At 35.9% G+C, this 14,845-nt stretch overlaps 1 protein-coding gene across 1 annotated transcript in view; it reads right to left on the bottom strand.

Moving 5' to 3' along the window:
- LOC140924171 (nephrocystin-3-like) overlaps positions 1 to 14,845 on the bottom strand; it is a 48,152-nt gene that overhangs the window by 28,334 nt on the left and 4,973 nt on the right. The window contains exons 2-6 of the mRNA XM_073374198.1: positions 6,339 to 6,635; positions 3,200 to 3,336; positions 1,559 to 1,654; positions 964 to 1,049; positions 406 to 495 (exon numbers count right to left, since the gene is read on the bottom strand). Coding sequence (XP_073230299.1) covers positions 406 to 495; positions 964 to 1,049; positions 1,559 to 1,654; positions 3,200 to 3,336; positions 6,339 to 6,635 — 706 coding nt within the window. The remainder of the gene's footprint in view (positions 1 to 405; positions 496 to 963; positions 1,050 to 1,558; positions 1,655 to 3,199; positions 3,337 to 6,338; positions 6,636 to 14,845) is intronic.

The raw sequence follows: 14,845 nt of genomic DNA, 5'->3' as shown, positions 1-14,845 counted from the left end.
GAATACCCTGTTTTGACAGCCATCAAGTGACCACTACATGGATGTACAACACAGGTTGCAGCCTCCCACGCTAGCTAGGAAGTGTGGGATTTTACACTGGTTGCCCTGTGGTGCAGATGGACCGATGGCGAACAAATGGATATACAGTCATGTGACGACAAAAATGTCTTGGATGGATAGGTAACCAGCTTTTCTTAGCAATGGGGCTCTGCTCGTACACACTTTGCATGCGCTTGGAGCTCTGCTATAACAACTAAACCCTGAAAGTAAGCTGTTGCTTGCAGATGTTAACCCTGAAAAGGAATTCTAAACTTTCGCCACTATCACATCTAACACCCCCCTCCCTCTACCCCCACACCCCTGGGGTCGTTTTATTTGTAAGTAAGACAATTGTAGTATCAATACCCTTTCCAATCCAGGTTCTTGAAGCAGAAAATGGCATCACATCTTCCTGGGCAGCTTACACGAGCTTGGTTGTACTCTTCACCAGTAAACCTAACAATAATGGCGCAAAAACATTAAAATATTATTATATTGTATATTTAGCAGCAATCTACAAGCACACACAGTTACAGCTAAAGAAAATTAAGAATGAGGAAAGAAACTTTGTTCATCAAAAACTTATTCTTCATAACTACAACATAGCTACAGATATCGGTACAATTAACATCATCAATAAAAAAAAGCTGCAATATAATTTTCCTGGTACATTATATGGGCTTCATTTTTGCTACACTGGATTAAAGTTGCACTTTATGGGTTTGCCATGATGCCAGAATGCTTTTACAACATAATTGTTACCTACTGGACTGGGTTTGGTTAGACTAGCTACGGTATACATCATGAGAGATTTTTTTGTAACAATCAAAAACATTGTAAAAAGGGCACTTCTTCCAGCTTATCTCTCTCATCCTTTGAACAATCATTAAATAAGAAAAAGTAGTAAAAGATGGCAATTCAAACCTGTTTGATTTTCCACCCAAGAAGGCAACAAAGACCTTGCTGTTTTTGATTTGATCACATCTCAGCTGAACACTTGCTGCTAACTCCTAAAAAAAAAAAAATAATAAGTAGTTATTAACAATAATAACTGCAGTTGGACTAATTTTTCACATCCAGTGTTTATAACCTTTTCCAACCAAAATATCAGGGACTTTGCACTCAATGTTGTGAATTGTTTGTGAGGCGGCAATTTATTATTTCAACCATGCACAATTCAAAGCTTATCTTCCATCAGCTCCTAACATAGTAAGTTTAAAAGTACAGTTTGAATGTGATACTTTAAAATATAAACAATGAGAAATCAACCAAGTCACTGTACATTGTACATTGGTTACAGAGTCTTGCAGTGTTAACATGGCATATGTTTTTAAAGGAAACCGAAATGTTAGATACATCATTTCATACTATTAAGGTTGGAATTGTAAAATCAATCATCCCTAAGCTGTACATGATGTACACCCGCATGCCTGTTGCTGGCACATGTCTTTTTTTTCTGTTATCAAAAGGTGATTGCTCATGCATGACTTATATATGAACCTTCCTTTGTACACTGTACCTCATCATTTAATTCATCAACTGGATCCTCCAAATGCACCACGACCAGGAACTTCTCCTGTCGTTCACAAAGCCACTCAAGCTTGGGAATGTACAGCTGGAAAAGAAGTTAATAAGATCACACAATTAAATTCAAACAAAAAGTTACTGAAATTTGCAAGTTAAATTTAGGAGGAACGACTGCACTTGTACATAGTGAGCCAGATTGATAATTATGTGGGAAAAATGAAGTAACCTTCATTAGGTTTCAAGTGAGGACTGGGGCATGATTCAAAATTCAAAATAGCATATCAAATTATTTACATGGAAGGTGGAAGACAACAACCTAATGTGAACTTGGTCACAGATGGAAGGAAGGGAAGGTGGGTGATGGAACAAGATCTTTATTCAAATTTTCAGGTGAACTTTTCATCATTTTGTTTTGCATTTTGTCCAAGGCTATACTAAGGCTATATTCACACCATAATGGATAACTTTTGCACCAGCACAAAAACTGTACTGGATAGGGCTTCTATTCACACATAAGAATGGTGATTTCAGCATGATTTCTGTGATGGAGTGAAGTTGCACTGCACAAAATTAATCTCAAAAGTGGAGCATCACATATCAGATAGGTTCTGTGCCATACTCTGGTGTCATGTGAACACCTATTCAGACTGTCCCGGAAGGGAATAAGTAAGAGCAAAGACAGGAACCCAACAAAACAGAAGGGAATACTCAGGAATGAGTACTGGGGTTTAGTTCACCAAACATCCTTGGCCAACCACTCCAGCATGAAGTTCAATGTGTGTGAAAGACTTGTGCTAGTTCCAGGCCATTGCTGTTCATACAAAAACTGACAGTTTTTGTGTTTGCATGAAAAGATCCTGCCACGGTAATGTGACCATATCCTAAATCACTTTGGTGTGACTTGAAAGATCTCTTCTCCTGGTAGAGGCTGTCTTCCATGGTCATCACCTTGTTGAGCACAGCAAAATAATAGAGGCGCAGATAGTGCAAGACAAACAAATCAACTTTAATCTCATCAACAAGATGATGAGCTTGGGAGCAGGTGCCTTAAAAGGCAGCATCACCTTGGAGGTAACCATGGCAACCAAGCAAGTGCTAATCACCCTGAAGGAGTTCAGTGGAATACTTACCACAGGGTGGGAGAAAAAATAACAGAAACCAGCAGATCAGCAAAGCAAAGCAGGCAAAGCTGAGATATGCAATCACTAGTAAGCCCCTACAGACCTAGAAGCCACCCCACACAATGCAAGCCTGCCTGGAACTCAACTGCTGACTCACTAGTGATGTCTCAAGGTTAACCTTGCCTAAATTACAATTTAGCCACATTTACCTTTCTGGTTAATGTTCAAAACTTAGAAGCCACTTTATCCACCGGACTTGGTGATTCATATAGGAGAACACAAGATGTGGTCTGGATAATCCAAACAAGTTGGTATCAGGGCGCATCCAGAAAATTCAGAAAGAGGTAACTAGGAAACTTGCCAACTATGTAGATACTTCTTATTTTACTAAGAATTCTTTCAAAAACAAAATAACACAGAAAAAGGGGTGACCTCACTCCCCTTGGCTAAGCCCTAAATCCACCCATGGCTACTCCCTAAGGTGTGAGTGTGCCCCATGGGTAGACATTTACCTGCTTTAAGAGATCTACTTCCTGTCGCATCCCGTCAGGTGCAGATAGATACACCCGAATAGTTTGCTGTTGTACTGGGGCTTGCAGGCTTGAGGAAACCTGTTGAAGTACTGATGGTGCTACAGCATTCCAGTCATCTGTTAAATAACATCAACAGTATTAATACGGTCGACCTCTGTTAAGCGGCCCTCTATTAAGAGGTCACCCTCTATTAAGCTGTCACCTATCAATTTCCCGAAATTTGCTTCCCATAATTACTGTAAATTTAACCTCTATTCAACAATCACCTCTAATAAGCAGACGCAGACACCGTTTGGATTTCCCAAATGGCTAATTAAATTGCAATTCACCTCTGTTAAACGGTCACCTTGTAACATAACAATCAATTAATTGCATATTTTTTGAAAAGATGATGAGTGAAGCATGTCCAGTTTCTTTTACAGCTCAACAAACCCAATCTGGATCTCTGTGGTGAGTCTACTGGAGCACATATCTAAGTCCTCTTTTACGTCTCGAGTTTCCGTTGCAGCCAACATAAGAAAAGCTGTCACCTTCAAACAGTACCGATACTCACAAGGAACCTCGAGTTTACTCGCTGCTGTTTGACTTTTACCTTCCCCTGTTCATAGGCCTCATTCGCTTTGAATGCTATAATAAAATTGCTGATGATGTGCTTGATTGTAAAGAATTTCTCTTACAAACAAAATTACTGTAAAAGTTGTTGTTTAGGCTTGAGGTCCTCAGAACTTCCAAATACTTTTATCATAGTTCACCTTACTGTCAATTTTGCCCTCTAATTTAATTTCTGTCACATTACGGGCTTATTTTTAGAAAACCTGTTTTAAGCAGTCACCTAGCCAATTCCCAAGGGTGACCTCTTAATAGACGTTTGACTGTATTACCAACTAGTAAATATTATGTTACATTCAAACATTTCCCAACTCAAGGTAATTTTGTTTAATGGGCCAAATATTTTGCTCAGTACCACTCAAATTTCATCAGTTACCTAAACATTCAATGGACAGTAGAGAGAATTTAAGACTATAAAATCAAAGATAGGAAAGTTGTGCGTTTTGGCTTTCACATGACCTCATCTTTGATTTTGAGGGGATGTTCCATTTTTATTCTGTCAATCAAATTTAGCGAGCCAACAGGCATATTTTCATTGCTTATTGTAAGAGCGCTAGCTCTCTACGAACCTTCTAAAGACGACTTTAAATACAGATTGATTTCACTGCATACAGCTTAATTCTAGATCATAAAAGTGGTCAACGATAGCTTATCTTTGAATCCTTTAATGATATTTTAAAAGGAAAGAAAAGAATCTATTAAAAGAAACCAATCATCAGATAAGATCTATTGTCAGTAATAATGTTACATGTACAAATGTAACAATAACAATGCAATAATAACTCTGTATCTTTTTAGACACCAGTCATTGTCACAACTTGTTCTTTTAGTTAGTTAGGTTCTAAGTTAGTTTATTTTCTCATTTTTTCTCGCAGATTCTGTTACATTTATATATATTATATATATCTGACTGGTTTGCTAAACCATGGTTCCAGAAATTTCTCTCACCTTTACCGAGTCTTGAACATGTTTTTTTTTATTGTTATTTTATTCTTCTTCTTACCGAATATTTACTGAATATGCTACAGTAGTTAGCCTGTCATGAGTTTCTCACTGACTATTAACCTAACCCCCCCCCCCCAAAAAAAAAAACGCTTTTCACAACTTCCCATAATTCTTGCTGTGTGTCAATTTGAAATCAGTGTACATATTAGACTGAATTCGACTCTAGACATAGTGGGTTGCCTTGGAGTTTTTTTGGCTGCCTTGAGCAAGTTTTCCAGAAGGCATCATTAAGCCTTATGAAGGAACAAGTCTCCCGATTGGCAAAGTCTGCTGCATCAAATATTTTATCTTCTCATAATTTGCCTCATTTGGCTGCACGGGTGAAAGACTGGACCCGGGTTGAGACAGAAGGATAGAATATTGGGAGCTTTGTTACTGGCAGTAAAAAGTCTTTGGCCTCAGAAAGTAGGTTCTAGAGGTCAAATCTATCCAGTGAGATCGAAATTGATGCCGATTTCTGACCAGGCCAAAGACTTTGTTAAAAATTGTTTGAAAGGCAGGGGCTCCATGTCTCCTTTTTCAAACCGCTGGTTTACATCGATCTGAGACCTTGAATTAATTGACTGTGTGAGTAAAGTTTGCATGCGACGATTTGTGTGGAGAAATTAAGCAAGAGTTTTTCTGAGTAACTTGACTATGTTTCGCCTATGTTATATTAGCCTGTGAGCAAGCGCTCTGGGGCGTTTTGGAATTTGAATTCCACCTCCAATTCCCCTGTGGCTCCACATCGACTGAGCTGTCAGATTTCTGCCAATCAGCACAAAAGGAGAAACGAGCATGGATGTAAACAAACATGCGCCAAGCTAGGGTAATGATTATCATTAGTAATGTCATCTCCGCCGATCAGCATTTTGCATCAACTTTTTCGATGCAAATATTCAAATTCCAGAGATGCAGTTGCAAGCTCTACTTCCTTTTCTCCCCTGCCACCAGATTGCCCCAGAGAGCTTACTTGCAGGCTAGTGTTAAATGTGGAAATAATATGAGTGGTTTTCAGAAGTGTTGTCATGCCGTGAAAGTGATTTACATGTATTGTGTGATTTATCAAAGGCATTGACAGACAAACTCAGGTATGTGGTTGAGCTTGTATTACAAGAATACTTTGTGCCAAGCATAACAACACTTTGTGAGTGTTTAGTTTAGGTGATTTTGTCTAAAAAAGCCTATTCAGTGCTCAAAGATTGTGGATCCTTAATCTGTGCTTGGCAGACACTTAGCTATGGGCCTCGTAATTTGACTGACTAAAAGGTTATAATTTCTGGACGTTTCGAATGTTGTTTACATGTATTTCATGGCAAAATCCTGTTACTTTGCAAGAAAAGTTTACCATCTGTAGCCAGCAATAAAGTTGTCATTGTTAAGCCTCAGTAAGTGAGTTTTAACTGCTTTCCATTCAACTTAAATGTTAAATTGTTAAAATGCAATTGAAATTTCTTTAACCATGTTTTAGCAAATCCAGACAGATATATAAATAATATTATTACAAATTTAGCCAGGTTTATACCTCTGCTGATATTTGTGAAGGGACCTTCTCTCTCCATCGGACTTTGGAAGAACTCAGGTCCTCGAAATGATGTCACCTGTGTTAAACCATCAACACTTGGATCACTTTCTAAAGATGATGTAAACCAGTCTGTGGCCAAGTTATCAACAACTTCCAACCTCTGTTCATCATGCGTGGTCATTGACAAGTAACGTTGGATTTGCATTTCAAGTTCCCGCTTTGCTAACAGTACATCCTGTATCTCACGCTCTTTGGATTCTCTAAATAGCTTGAACTGCCTCTGAACTTTGTCCCGCTCTATGAAAAAAATATCTCAGCTATTAATTATTATTAACTGATAATAATAATAATTAGTAGTAGTAGTAGTAGTAGTAGTAGTAGTATTCAGTAGTTTGAAAGCACCTGAAAATGCATGCACAAATTAAAGTTCAAATAAAATAAAAAACAAAGATGTGACACTACTTGAGCATGCTGACTTTGTGCTAAAAAATTACATTAATTAATATTATTCATTGAAAATATTTCTCCCTGCTCAGGCTCAAAACCCATGGCTAATTCTTCATAACCAGCTAGCATTGACCAAGTTCGGAAGATGTTTGCGATATCCAGAAAACAATGTCAATAGTACAAGGTAATTGCCAGAAAAAGGGAAGGTAATAGAGAAGTCCTGGTGATGAGGTTGAGTTGTTTTGGTAGGAGGGTAGAAAAAGGTGAAACAATTCACATGTTCTGTGAAGAAGACATATTAAACTCATTTACTGTCTAAAAACATGGAAAGGACAGAAAGAATACATCTTGAAAGATGCCATCTGCTATTTTAAAAAATCTGCTAGACTTATCATCCCTTTTTATTCTGAACTTACCAAGAAACAGGCAAATAATGATAGGAAAGTAACATTGATCGAGGTAAGCAAGAGAAAACAAGAAGCAACCTTATTAAAGGCAAAAGAAATACCATAAACACATTCACACCAAGGCTGCTGCCTAAGAAAATTTTTTGTGAGCCCTTTGGGCCTCTAAAATAAAAAGTTAGGAGCCCATTGATTGATAAACTTAAATAATAATCAGGGCCCAGTTGTTCGAAGGCCAATTAGTGCTTAACCCGGGGTTAAAATTAACCCTGGTTCCTTTTTCTCGTTTTCAAAAGCATTTCCTTGGATAATTTTCTCTATTATTTTTAAAGCTTCCAATCATCAACTTGTAGACAAAAAGAAAATCAAGTGAAAGGCTTTTTAAGCTTTCAAATCTGAATTCAAATCTCGCACTAACCCTGGGTTATCTTAACCCAGCTTCGAACGACTCGGCCCAGATGCTCAAAACTCGATTTGTCTGAGTTTTGAATTTACGAAAAAGTGCTAATGATTGTTTACTTTTTTCAGTGGAAATTTTTTGCCTACGGTCAACAAACATGTACGTTTTATGTTTTCGTTTCAAAATTGCAAAATGAGCTGGGAATTCTGTCGTTCCTTCACTGGAGGTAGGCATAGAGGCTATTGCTATGAGAATCATAAGTTTGAGGTGCCCGTGCGGGCTTCCTGTTATAAATTTTCTTCGCCTGCCAGCAAATCGTAGGAGGCTCTGGTGACCGAGCACCTGTTAGGCCGGCAGCAGCCTTCCATACCATACCTGCATTGAGTACATTAATTTTAAGCACTGCAGGGATTCTACGTACTATTACATTTCATCTAAAAAAACATTTGCCACCAAGTTATATAAATATTTTGATTAATAATAAAAAAGTTATTGGATTTGGCTTTCATATGATCTGAAGAATTACGCATATGTCAGAGGGTGTTCCGACTCGGCCAATTACACCCTCCTTGATCTCCATAATTCTTCAGATCATACCAAGCCTTATCCAATAATAGCTAATTATTTCATACTAACTTTGGTGATCAACTCTGAACAAAATTAAGACGGAACTCATCAGGAAATTGAGTAATTTTAACTTTCAGTGGACAAAAACCTCACACCAGAATAATTTAAACAATATCCCATTCTATTTTACATTTATTTTTTCAACAGCTATAGATGTAATTAGTTATCAGTGTAATAACACCAAAGGAAATTTCTTATGAGAGCCCAACAAAATAAATGTCAAATTTCACAAAATGACATCTTACACATGAAATTTTCAGAATCTCACATACATGTTTTCATAATTCTTGAGAAATTTGACATATATTTTCTCGGGCTCCCATGAGAAATAGTCTTTGGTGTTATTACAGAAAAATAATTATAAGTATAGCCCTTGAAAAATGTGATATTGTTTAAATTATACTGTTACAAGGTTTTTGTCCACTGAAAATTGAAATTACTCAATTTCCTTTATTCCGTCTTAACATACTAGAAAAAAAAACTAGACAAGAATTTAAGAAATTCCAGCAATGTCAACGTTTTGACATTACAAGTCCCTCACAAAGCACAAGTCCAGCTCTTCCGCACACTACGTTTTCAAGTTTTAAAGCAATCATATGCAAAAACATATTAATAAACATAAAGAACGGTCTAGTTTTTCTTCCAAAGTCTGCTAGGTTCATTTCATTCCCTTGTTTTGAACAGCTTAACATGCAAGCTCTTTACATGAAAATAAGGCTCCTAAAAATTATGAGTATCCAGTTTTTCATTTCCTTGAGGCACTTGACAAAGAAAATTCTGGGAAGCCTTGTGAAGGGGTTAACGCTAATCTAAGGATCTCCATTTATCTGGGTGTCTATTTCAGCTTGAGATCATGTTCTTACTGCTAATTTGATTATAACTTCAAGTTAGAGGAACTTTAGAACACAATACAACTTTTTAAAAATTTATCGGACATGTTTTGAGGGTACATTTCCATACAGCCCGGTCTAAAAACTTATGACTGCTATGATGTCAATAAAAATTATTCTTAACTTTTACAACAAAGATTTAATAATGAAAATGTAAACTACCTTCCACTAGCCACTACCAATAACAACATTATTACATAATTACAGGTAAGATCACTTGTAGCTGATAATTAAATTACATCTAATGCTGTTGATATCTTTATTTTTTTAATTTATTTACTTTAATTACCTTACTTTGTTTATTTATTTATCTAATCATTATGCACATTCACTCATCATGTATCCCATAGCTTAATTATCTTTCAATGAAAATTGAATTTATTTTAAGTGCTTCAAATTCAGCAAAAGACAAATTAATAATAATAGACCGAAAAGCATTACAGACATCTTCATTTTCATAAACATATAGATGTAGATCTAGATTGGAATTTAAAGCTGGTGGTAACCCATGGTGTTACAGGTGATGGCTCTAAGCCTTGGTGTTATATAATCATTACATGTAATATAAGTTATCCATACTTTAGACCACCGTCTTGATCATGGGATCAGGACTAGTGTAATGTGAACTGGGTGGATTAATAACCAGAAGTACTCTGGTTAGGTTCCTTATTAAATTTGTATCCTTTGAGAGCATTTTCACTACTAATTTGATTAATACTTTAAAATTAGTCAAGCATAAGTGATCATAGACTGAAAAGAATATTCTACATCTGCATCATAAACAAGCCATTAACATGTGAACTTGGCAGACTAATCCAAAAATAACTTAATAATCTTCTTTTGGGCCACCGACCTTGATAACATGTTGCTGAAAATAACCTGGATTGATCGCGTGAACAGGCTAGCAACTGTTCAAGAAAATGGATAACTCCTTAAGTTATCAAATTTGTAATCTCAAAAGATTGCCAAAAGCAGATCATTCAGTTCCTTTTCCTTATTCTTGATTTTGCACCATTTCCTAAATACTCAGATGACTTTTCACATGGGATCACGTTAGTGTATGATAAGTTACTATGACATATTTGAATGAAAACTGTTTTTTCTGATCATGCAATTGTTTGATGCACAAGATGAGCAAACCCTGATTCAACCTTTTATTTTGGACTCAAGAAATTGGTGCCGGAACGTAAAATGATTTTCACCATTTTTCACAGGAAAAAAGAGATCTTTCGAGGAAAAAACTACGTGACATTCTGGTATTTACTAAAAGTACCTATCTGCAAAAGGGGAGCATAATTATTTAATTTTTTGACCCTTGCTGCACTTTGCTTGATTTTTGCTGAGATTTGCTTTTAAGAGTCAAAACTATTATTTTCTTGTCAACTTCACCTTTTTTAAGTCTCTCTGCTAATACATCAAGGCTTTTTTGCTCATTATAAAGAGTGGACCCACGTAAGACAATAAAATTACAAGTAATATGCTGTTGGGGTCGAAAAATTTGTGTAAGTTCATAAAAAATAAAAAGTGAAAGTCTATAATAGCCAGAGTGTTTTGTTGTGTTTTTTTTTAAGTAAAAAGGTCTGTAAATTTCTGTTGGGGATTTACAAATGTAGCTGCTGTCCATATCATAAGCAAGGTGTGCGTATGTAATAGTGAGTCAGATGTCCACAAGGTAAGACTTGTTGACTGTATGATACTGAGTAAAATTGAAATTTATTTGTAAAATCCCAGAAAACAAAAGAAATCTAAAGTATGTAAAAGTTTTGGCACTGTTCAAGACAACAGATTAAACTCTGGTCCTCTCAATCTGTTGTTTTAGCGAAAGCACTTAATTGTGTCAGTTTTGCCAAAAATATGACAAACAAAGTAATAAAAAAGTTAAGGTGGGATGTGAAGGAATGTTAAAAATCTTATCAAAGTTTAATTTTGTCTGGACTTGTACCAAGCTGCTTTTTGTTTGAATTAAAAAGATAAAATTGAACAGTTTGCCCAGTGAGTTTCAATTATCAAAATTTAAGAAATCTAAACTGACTCTAGACTAGCATTTGAATACAATGTTTAAAAAACCACAAGTGACAAAAATCTAAATACAAGGATCAAACAACTGACACAGAATAAGTTAGATTCGACATGTTATCGTTTTCTTTTATAATAATAATATATCATTTTATTCATGCATTTGGTTCGTGATGAGATTGCTAAACACTTGCTGTATTATAATTGGTTCAGCCGCATGCTTTTTTTACTTAGGTTAATGACCTCAGTAACAAAGGTATAAACCACATAAACGGATAATTAATATATCGTAAAAAATACATGCACGAGAGCTGACAAAACTTATGAAGTCAATTTCTCTTTACAAAAATTAACGTGTATCAAAGTGAAAATTTCTTTCAGAGCAGGGCAATGATGACAGTAGCAAATAATTCTCCCATGATCAAACTTTTTCACTATATTGCTCCTACAACGTATCTTTAAGATATCACTGTCATCATTTAATTCAACTGTAAAACAAGCATTCAACATAAAATTATGTTATGGCCAACTACTTCAAGAATTTCTGCTTTTCTGTAAAAGTCCTCATCACTTTTGATTTTAAAAGCTTGTCACTGAGTTTTATTTATCATTACAATGAAAAAGATAAAATCAATAAAGTTAAACTTCAACAAAAACTAAAGAAAGGTGTCGTGATCTTGATTTTAGCATATTTGACTGAGTGCCAAAAATTAATAGTTAATTTTTGGCACAAGGATTGGAAAAAAATCACTGGCCTTGAAAACATTAACCTTTTGAAGCTCAAAACATTAATGATGACCAGCATCTCATTCTGTTGTTGCTGTTGTTGTTTCATTTTTTTTGTTTTGTTCAGAGGGTCACAGAAAGTAAAATTTTAAAAACAGACTTCATTGCCTGAAGTTTTGGAAGCAAGATAAGTGAAAATGAGTATACAGTCCAACATCCTGTATTAAAGCCACCTGACCCAAATTGTCCAGTGTTTTTTTCCATCTTTTTGTGGCATTATTATTTTTTCTTGGCGGTATAAACAGGCAGTGCATTTGGGTAGAATACTTTGTTTTTTAGCATGGGACTCACAAAGATGCACATGCCTGGTGGATTCTCTGTTCTGTATCATGTGTTCGCTAGAAAGCAATGCATTCTCTGTTCTGCATTATGTCACAAAAGCTACAGTACCTTACACTACCTTACATGTATGCTACATCGATTCAAGATTCATTCTGCCTTGGAACTTTTGTGTAAGGCATTATTAGGCTGTTACCTCACAGCCTCATGTCTTTGCAAGGCTGCTTGTTGGCAATAATTGCTTCCTCATGGGACAACTTGACAAAAAACCTGCTTTATATCCCAAAGGGTTGCTTTACTTTCCTTGGTAACTGAACATCCTTTTTGCTATTTTGCTGTAATGTCCTGCACCAAAGGATTCAGAGCTCAAAGAAAAAGTGTAGGAAGCCTGGAAACCTGCACTGTTCTGTGAAATTCAGGGTGCCAGTACAGTTTTTATTATCTATTCATTTCATAATTTTATATATTAAAAATATTTTGTTTCTTTAATCAAATTCAAAATTACATTACATTACTCTAGACCATCCAATGAATCTGAGAGCAGCTTAAATGAGAAAAAGACATTCCTTACATTACACAGCATAATATACCAATAATACAATGTAGATAGTCTCTAATATAAAACCTACCGGTATTTACACAGAAATAAATTAAAATTTAATAGAAAATAAATAAATATATATTACACAAAAAGAAACTAATTGCTCAACAAATTGCACCATATTTATCACAACAGAAGGCAATAACTGTGTTCTTATGAAAAGCTGACAAGGTGTTTGATCATTGAGAGGTATTTTGGTTCCATCTGCAGCAAACCCAAACAAGAAATGAATTCTTAAAGGCTTCTTTCCTACTGAAAGAGTTTCTCAGCATCGTGCCAAAACACATAATAAAAAGCTTAAAGTATGCTCATACTTAAAGTACTGGTTATCCTTGCCAAGAAAGAATTTCATAGCCCTGTGCTGGATATGTTATAAGCTGTTAATGTCTCTTTTAGTATATACAGTGGAACCCGGCTATAATGAAGACCCTGTTATAATGAAAAACATCTGAAGTCCACAGAATTACAGTTAAATATGTGGAAACAAACCCCGCTGTAACAAACCCTGCTATAACGAATTCCCCTCTGTAACATACAGATTCTAACAGTCCCAATGCACAATCTATCCCGCTGTAACGAATGTTTTGTGCCCTTCGCTCGCAGCAGTCAGTAAAAACAACGGATTTGAGCAGAAATCACAGCTGCTTTAATTGAAAGCGTTTTTGAATTTGATGTCTTGATAATTTGTCAGCGCTTTACACGTACAGTTCACAGTATCAAATGAATAAAAACAATGTTTTCCATGTGCAGTATGGAATTTTTAGTAATTACTGTTATTTGTTAATTAAAATTACCCCACTATGATGAATATTCTTGCTGTTAACCAGATACATGTAATCCGTTGTAACAGGGTCTTCAACATCACAAAGACCCCACTATAATGACCAATAGTTTTTCGGTACCGTGGAACTTTGTTATAGCAGAGTTCCACCGTGTATAAGGGGATCATACCACCCAAGCACATTCTAGGCACAACTGAACCCAAATTTAATGTATGTAAGGTAATTTTTACAGGTTGTAGTTTCAATAAAAGTTATTCCCTGATATGTTTGATCAAGCAGTGTGGCTGATTCTGTGGTTAGAGCATTGGACTTATAATTTCAAGGCCCTGATTGCAAGTCCCACCCTGACCACATTGGATTTGTTCATGGTAGTCCCAAGTTCAAATCCTCGATGATGCTTGTAAATAACCCCAGCTGGTTTCCCTCCGGCCAGCTGGGATTCTTATCCCTGTTAAGTTTGGTTTAAATTATTTGTTTGAGACATTTGCTCGGCCCTACTAACATTTGTGCCATAAATAATGCCGAAGGTAAACAAAGGACATTATTATCATTATTGTAGCAAATTTACATGTAGCTTCCATTGAGTGTTGGAAGAGAAAGATCAACATGATCCAGCCGAAATTGCAGCTAATCATGGACCCGTACTTTTATTTAACAGCAGTACACTTTATTTAAACAAACAATACGATTTCCTTGTCACAAGGATCACAGAAATGCACTGGGGGCTACCATGCACTGCTAGATCAGAGCCTTATAAACCACATTATCAGGAATCAAATTCAGTGTTTTGCAGATTGTATCTATGTTTTACCAATTTTCTGGCCACACGCAATCTATGTCCCTAAACAACAGTACTAAGCCGGAAATAATAAACAGTTGTAAAGGCAGCCGCTAGAAAATGAAGTTCCCAAGCGACATAATATTATTCAATATTTTGAGGGATTGAAATAGATGACAATGATCACTATCATTCTATGCACAAGTCAGTCAGGCACAAAATTGGTTCTTATTTAGGCAAAATCATGTTGTCAATAGTTAGATATTGGAATATATAAATTTCCATTGCCATTAGGAAAATTTCCTTGGGTCTTCTACAAACAAGAAAGAAAATGGGCCAATATACCATCATTTTCTGTAAGTATGGACATGTGACAGCAAAGCATGTTCTAACAGAGTGTGAACATCACATGTTTGGCCACCAAACTTTGAAGTTTGACAGAAAACTATCACACCAAAAATGAATTACATAAGGGATCACGAAGTTGTTAATTCATC

This window comes from Porites lutea, chromosome 14 (genome assembly GCF_958299795.1).
Source record: "Porites lutea chromosome 14, jaPorLute2.1, whole genome shotgun sequence".
NCBI classification, from domain to species: Eukaryota; Metazoa; Cnidaria; class Anthozoa; order Scleractinia; family Poritidae; genus Porites; species Porites lutea.
Note: the sequence above shows the minus strand (reverse complement) of the source record. Positions and strands in the feature narration are given on the sequence as shown.